Source organism: Rhipicephalus microplus, chromosome 3, assembly GCF_043290135.1.
Source record: "Rhipicephalus microplus isolate Deutch F79 chromosome 3, USDA_Rmic, whole genome shotgun sequence".
In the NCBI taxonomy this organism is placed as follows: Eukaryota; Metazoa; Arthropoda; class Arachnida; order Ixodida; family Ixodidae; genus Rhipicephalus; species Rhipicephalus microplus.
Window position 1 is genome coordinate 61,073,195 of NC_134702.1, and position 7,840 is coordinate 61,081,034.

Here is a 7,840-nt window from a genome sequence, read left to right on the forward strand (position 1 = left end):
CGGCAAGAGAGCGTCGAATCTGGGAGAGCGCTTTTTCGAATTGTTTCTCATAGCTTCGTACAAATAGCATTTTTCTGCTGATTCGTTCCCCACTGCCCGTAGTATATTTTGCTCCTATAGTTCTCGGACAACACCTTTATTGTGCGCGGCAAGTTTGTTTTATTGCCCCAAAGTGGTCTATAGTGGTTTTAAGGTACGTCGGCTGCTGACCCGCAGGTGGCGAGATTGAATCCCGGTTGCGGCGACAGCATGTTCGGTGGAGGCGAAAATGCTGTAGGCTCGTGTGCTCAGATTGGGGTGCACGTTAAAGAACCCCAGGTGGTCGACATTTCCGGAGCTCTCCCCTACGGCGTCTCTCATAATCACATAGTGGTTTTGGGACGTTAAACCCCGCATATCACCCAATCGCTTTATAGGTATGCGTTCAAAGACCACCCAATCTCGCCTCAAACGAGAAAACACCTCCCTTGCAATTATCGGGAAGTGTACCCTTGCTTATTTTGTCTTTACTCTTTAGGTGGTAATTAGGCAAAGCAGTCTTTCTTTCCATGACAGAGAGAGAGAGAGATAAAGGAGGAGGAGAAGGATTGAAAGAGGAAGGACAGGGAGGTTAGCCAGTTCTCAGAGGAGAGAGAGACAAATAAAGATGCAAGGAAAGGCAGGGAGGGGAACCAGACGCACATCCGGTTTGCGACCCTGCGTTGGGGAAGGGATGAAAGAGAGAAAAGAGGTTGCAGAGAGATAAGAAAGTACACACAATCACGAGCACACTCGGGGGAGCACACACAGTCTACGGGTGGTCGCTCAGGTTTATTGACTTTAAGTAAAGTAGGAGTGCTTTAGTCGCTTTCTGCGCAATTGAGGCAGATGGCCAAGGACCCAGAATCTTCTGCACACAAAATGGTCTAAAGTTAAGTTTATGCAAAACCATCCAGAGCTGGCATCGCTGCGTGTTGTAGCAAGCACAGCTGCACAGGACGTGTTCAGTGGTTTCTTCAGCTCCGCAAGAGTCGCATGTAGAGGTGTCTGCCATACCAATGCAAAAGAAGTACACCTTTGTGAATGCAACACCCAACCAAAGGCGGCATAACAGTGTCGCATCGGAGCGGGAAAGTTATGATGATAGCTGTATCTTGAGCAAAGTATCCAGTTCCATGACAGCTTTCCAATATATCTGTACCACCTCTCTGACATTTCGCTTAAAGCCCCTTGTCACCACATCACTTGAACGGCCAGCCTTATACTTGCCGAGTCTCCTACTTCTCTTTCGCAACAGCGAGTCCAGCACCGACCGCATGTAGCGAAACGTCTTCTCTTCCCATTTTTTTGTTTTCCACGTACTTCATTCTCTGTTCGAAACTTTCTCGTATAAGAATTCTCAAAGTAGATGCCGACTTCAGCGTCACTATGCGTGTTTACGTCGTACAGTGAAGTATAACTGTATAATTTTTAATGTTGCGCTTTTTCTTGGCGAATAGCATATTGTTGGGCAAAAAAAAAAAGAGATTGTCTACGGTAAAATAGAGTAGGTTTGACCATGGCGTAGGGTATCTTGCTATAATTGGGTGAAAACACTGCCTGCATGTCGTAATTATTGAGCCTCTTATTTGTTCGCGCAGCGTCTCACATAGTCGTCGCTCATGAACAACGGGCACTCCTTCTGTTGCGCTGGCGTTAAATATTCATTCATATGACCTAATGATCTTCATTAGGAAAGCATAGTGAAGGTGCAATGACTTGGTTGAGCAATAATCAATGGCAATGCCCATAAAAGAGAACGAGTGGTCAGTAAGCTTAGTAACGTTGAAGGAGTATACGATGGATAGCGTAGCTTGTCTTCTAAAATTTCTCTTCGCCTTCTGCGATCTCATGCGTTCAACTAGGACAGCAAAATAACCCACCTTTGGTATGCAAGGGCCTTCAGAAGTCGAATGTGAAAAAAATCCGCATTCATGTCACGCAGCTAGTCCATATATCGCAAAACATGCGTCGCGGTGTGACGGTGAGTCGCATGGACATGCCTGGGAGAGAACTCCATGAGAAGGTTTCACTTACCCGTTTTCTACGGGACAATCCGGCAACTCCCTTGAGGCCCTCGCGTCTCCTCGAAGGCGCCTCTAGAGCTTTGCGATCAACTGCGGCAACTATTGAAGGCGTTGGCGTCGTACTCCATGCTGACGTCGCCGTGGTAGTAGTAGCCGGTGTCGTAGCTGTGACGACCACGGCCACAGCCACCGCCACTGTCGCGACGCATACGAGCGTCGCCAAGCCGCAGGACACCATGAGCAGCCTCTGCCGTCGCCGATGCCCCTTTTCCTCCAGCAGCACGTGTCCCGACGCCGTTGCAGACCGGGGTTTAGGCCTAGCTCCGCTGCACGAACGGCGCTTGGGCCTAGCGATTTGAGTTCCAGGCGCGAAACCAAGTCGTGCGACTTCTCCTGCACTAGCTAACTGGACGCGGAAGTCGTGTTCCAACAACCGTCTCGTAAGACTTTCAGGAGGTGGTTTCGTCTGTCCAAGTGTGTACTGGAACGAAAGTCCCGCTTTCAGCAGAGCTTTCGGTTCGTCAGCGCTTACTTGAAACTACCTTCTCACTGCACTTTCACGACTGCACTCACGAGGGACCAGAGCGACAAGAAGCCCGACCAATGCCCGACAAAACGAGCAAAGATCTTTCCGTCGCCTTCTACACCAAGTTGAGAACACCTGAATTATAGAGGCGGAAAGTGAAAGAGGTCCGAGGGGAAGGAAACGAGAACTACTTTTTGTTTGCTTTTTTTTCTGCGGATCGGGAAGGTCTACCGTTTCCCGCCCTTCCCACCACCTTGTTTTTTTTTTATTTCCTCGTTGGCAGTAAAGTACGGGAACGTCGTGCAACCACGGTTTCTCTTAACAGGGACGCATAGCTCTGAAAGAAAGACGCTGGAGCGACACCTGCGCAAAGAAGGACCGCCTTGAGAAATTGCACGTACCCCCTCAGCCTTTTTTCCCCCTTTTGTTACAACCCAGTTCAGTCGCAGTGCCGTACACACATGCGTGAACTAGGCATCATTCTTCGCTTCGGTTTCTTTCGCCCTCTTTCTCTCTCTCGCAGCCGAGTGGTTTCGGTGTGTCACAACGCCTCTAGTCGCCCTTGCTTCCCGGCTTCTTGTAACATTGGGCAGAGGCAGCGAAGCTCTCGTACGGCGCGCACGTGCGTTCTCTAGAGAAGAGAGCTCCTCCACGGAAAAGGCATCGTCCCGCCGCTGTCCCTCGACGGTGGGGTACGACGCTCCATTGTCCTTCTTTAGTGAGCCGCGCCCGCACGCGCGTTTCGCAGTGGGACGTTGGAAGCCCCGCGAGTTGCACCTGTGCCTACCGAACAACCCCCGTTGACGCAGCGCGGGAACGTTTCAACCGTGCCGTCGAACGCCGTAAACGGAGGAGCACAAGTCGGGAACACCGCCACCCCTTGCCTCCTTCCAGCAAACGCCTCCCTTCCTCCTCTATCCTCACTCGTTGTGTCGAAACTGTTCTGCCATAAGGGAGGCCACTTATATTAGGTTTTTCTCTAGCATACAGGTGTGCTGACTTTCTTTCTTCTTTCGTTATTTCTTTCTTCCTGTCTTTCCGTTTTCTATCTTCCTTTCTTTTCAGTTTGCTGTTATACTGCTCTTTATTCATTACTACCTACAGATCGTTTATGGTCCACCTCTTCGATTTAGTAATCCGCGAGAGGCTTCTCTTTAGGCTGCCTACGGACATGACATGTACAGCGGTGTTCTGGCGGTCTTATTACTTGACTTGACCAGAAGGTCGCGGTATCGAACCATAGCGGCCACATTCCGATAGAGATGAAATGCTAGAGGCTTATGTCTTTGCATTCAAGTGAACGTTAAAACGAAAACCAAATGGTTAAAATTTCCGGAGCCCTCCACTACGGCGTCTCTCAGTCATGTTGTACTTTACGAATGTAAAGCCCCAACGTTGATTATTGGTATTAGTTTACGAGTGGAAACGGTGTTTTAAATGTAGGGCATTTCTAAATCACACGATGTCACGCGTCGGCGGCGATATTCACATCGCCGCTGCGCATGCTCGCGCCTCGCGTATCGTCTCGCATGCTTGCGTCTCGTGCCAGCTGTTTGCACCCCCCCCCCCTCTCTCCATTCTATCTTCTCGCAAGGCCGATGCAGACAGCGTCTGCTATAGTTCGAACCGTCTGGTCAATCTGCACAATCATTCACTGGTCAACCGGTATATGTAGGCACTGGATCACACATCAGCGTCCCACCACTCGTTGGAGGCACGCTTATCCTTCATTCAACAACAACAACAACAACAACAACAACAACAACAACAACAACAACAACAACAACAACAACAACAACAACAACAACAACAACAACGACGACGACGACTACGACAGCAACAACAACAACAACAACAATGACGACGACTACGACAGCAAGAACAACAACAACAATATAATAATAATAATAAAGACAAAATAACAATTAAACATTCCCAACGCAACATTCATGCGATACCCCCCCCCCCCCCCTCGTAGGAAGATGCGGGCGGCATTTTTTTTTTTCAAACCGATCAGCAAATGTACTGGATACGACGTGCCTCGAATGTCTTGGGCAAGCCGCTAGCACCGTTTCTTTGTGTGACCTGTTTGGGTGAGAACATCGTGAACACACAAAAAAACAAGAAAAGAAATAAAGAACGTCTTTGGGGACCAAGTGGCTCGACAAAGTCGGCAGGGAAGGCAGTACAAAGAGCGTTTCGCAAATGTTGCGCCGAACTAATGTTTTCAATAAACTTGTGATTTTTGTGGTGCTGTTCGCGGTTTTTGGAGCATTAACAATGTTCGTTGATCGGCGGCTACATTTGTGTGTTGATAGGGTTCTCTATTGTCCCATAGCGCCTAGTGTTCTAAATCGTTAACTACTATACCTAAACACCCAAAGTGGGAGGTCCACGGGACGGCTTTCACCAGCTCTCCCATAGTACAGTGCCAAGTGCCATCGTCAAAAAAACGTTTTCCAATCACGCAGGTGCAACGAGAAATCTCCTAGCATGCAATTTGCTTCATCATCGTGAACTCATTCATGGCGTAATTTTTGTCAACACGGCCTCATCAAGTGTGGGCCCACAGGACGGCATTATGCTCTCCCTTAGTAGTTACTCTGAATGGTTAATCCCCCCCCTTTTTTTAACCGCCCAAGTATTACGTGATTCTCTTCAAGCTTAGTGGCTTTCTTTGTTCTGTTTTCTCCTTAATTCCTTCAGTGATCCTTGATCTGGGATAGTGATGTAAGGTACATTGTGCTCATACTTTCTTGTTTGCATGTCCCACAAAAGTCTCTTTGTTACACGGTGCAGTTGTACTCACCTGAAATCCTGTTGCGAGTATGCAATAAACTTCCCTGCTTGAAACTAGATGGATGATCTAGCTGCACGGTACAACGAATACAAAAAAAGTAAACCAAAGCTAACTAAATTATTCCTCATTTTTCGTACAAAAACGTATTATAAAGAAACGAAAAACTAGTATTCATGGGGGAAAATTTGGAACGACAACACCACCTACGGAGGCTGGATGCAATCGGCTAAGGCATGTCTTCATTAAGGTGAAAGTCTGACATTTCTTATCAAACGCGAAAATTGGCCGTTGGCCATGACACCGTCGGCGTTCCTAAGCGTCAACATGAGTGAAGGAAAAACATGACTTTATTGCGTCACTGTATGACGTCACAGATCGTCGAAATTTCTGACTTTGCAAAACATCGCATGACTACGTCATCCCATAACATCGTCGCTCGGTCGAAGTGTGGGCTTATTACGCAGGCAATGGGAATCCAGCTCAGGCTCGGATAGCTTGCAATGTCTCCTATGCTGGAAGCAGTGCTAAACCACTGGAGGAAAGAAGGGGGAGGGAGTAGAGAGGGCTCTGAACTTTTTTGTAATTAGGCAGTTGGACACCTCGCGCAAGTGAGTTTCATTAAAATTAATCCTTTAGACATCTTATGCCTGACCTGATTGACAGTTAATTATAGTGCATTGACTTTTTAAATGCCTACTTATCTTGTAATGTGTATTTTTCTTCAACATCTCTCAGCTGTGAGATAAATTGCAATTGCAACTGCCGCTTGATCGGTTTTGGAGAAGACTCTCGATCGGTTTTGGGAAACCTCTCCCCTATCGGTGCCCCGTCCTCGAACTCCCTCGACCTTGTCCCCCATATTTCTAAACCTCTTTTATTTGTCACTCATGTGCGGTGAGTGCTTTCTCTTCATTATCTTTCTAGTATTATTTTTATCCCCTTCTGCGACCCCTATAACAAACTTAGCCGTGTCGCCAGATAAGGCACGAAGAAATTAGCTCTTTTTTTTCCTTTCTTCGAGACCCACGCATTCGCCCATAAGCGGTACACCGCCGCTGGAAGCTCCCCCATCGCGCTGTGCCCGGAGACAGCTTTGCCGATGATGCGCAATTCGTTCCGTGATCATGGAGGGCGGTGGCTGGTGGCGGCGAGCTTTGGGCTGGGCGGAGCCTACGCGTCACGACATCGCTGCAAGCCCCTCAGTACGCCGATGACACCTACCGCTGTTTACACACACGTACATACAGTATGTCGAGATAACTTTCGCGCGGAGCCAACACCAAACAAGCCATGGTTTGTCCGCCTGACTTTTTCGGCATTCAGTAATCGCTCGGTGTGCGTCAAAAGTGAAGCTGAAGTACATGCACGCCCTATCCGCAACTGGCTTATAACATTTCGGCGTCTTCCGCGAGGGTTTCCGTTTCAAAGCAATGTTTAAAAGCAAGAGCGCAGTTTTTTGCTCGTTCCCAGAGAAGTCCTACCCGACAGAGCTGTCACCTTTCAGATGGGTATTGCATCGCAAGAAAATGAAAAAAGAGGAAAAAAAAAGAAAAGTTCATACGTTGTTTTCACGGCGTGGGCAGCAGCGCTTTTTCACTCTTCCTGTAGTTTTTTTATCGAAATTCCTACGAGGCCCCGCGTATTGGTTGTCCGGATTTAGTATTCTCCAGGTGCGGCTGATTTTTCGCCGCTTATGTAGTCGAAAGACGGAGTTATCACGTTTCGCCAGTGAGCACTGCTCAAATTCGAATTCCCTCCGGAAACTTCAACCTGAGACCCGAACGTGAAAGCCTGCACAGGCATGCATTTTTTTTCCGAGTCGTATTCCTTTTCGTCCCACTTCCCCCTCATTTTTTTTTTCGGCTGGTCATCGCAGAAACTCACTTTTGAACACCTCCTGTTGTAGCTTAATTTTTCTTTTTCATCCATGCAGGCATGCGTTCGAAAAGCTTGACTGGAAGTCGCGGAATTTAAAAGTGAGTTCTGAAACGTAAATCTAGGGCTGAGGTTTGCATGCTATTGGAAATCTCCACCACCGCAGAGTCAGAAAGAAAGTGAGAAAAAAGCACACTTTCATGCCCTTCTTGCCGCACCTAAAGGCACTTAAAGCGTTTGCTTTATTTTTAGTTGCGCGGTAAATATGATTCGCCATTGCGGCGATGCTAGGAAGCAAGCCGTTGCAAACCTACGATGTCTCGAAGCTATACTGAGCGCGAATCGCAATGCCAACGGATCTACACCACCCGACGTCGGTCTTAAATTTCTTAGCACTCGGACCGAAACGACCGAGAAAACAGCTACAGAGCGTTTCGGGAAACGACACCAAGTTTACATAATTTAGCATTTATAGCTCTACACAGATCACGACTGTTGGGAAAGTGATCAACCTCTTGTTTTCACGGGCAAGATGTTCACCATAGCGTTGGCGAGATGATGAAACAGCTGTAGACCACAGTTTGTTTTGCCGTG

The 7,840-nt window shown here is 47.9% G+C and overlaps 1 protein-coding gene across 2 annotated transcripts in view; it reads right to left on the minus strand.

Moving 5' to 3' along the window:
• LOC119161098 (erythroferrone-like) overlaps positions 1 to 7,840 on the minus strand; it is a 44,288-nt gene that overhangs the window by 26,733 nt on the left and 9,715 nt on the right. The window contains exon 1 of one of the 2 annotated variants that reach the window (XM_075889628.1): positions 2,056 to 7,840. This exon is cut by the window's right edge and continues 9,058 nt beyond it. The exons of the other annotated variant lie outside the window; for it this stretch is intronic. Coding sequence (XP_075745743.1) covers positions 2,056 to 2,283 — 228 coding nt within the window. The 5' untranslated portion in view covers positions 2,284 to 7,840. The remainder of the gene's footprint in view (positions 1 to 2,055) is intronic. 2 annotated transcript variants of the gene reach the window in all.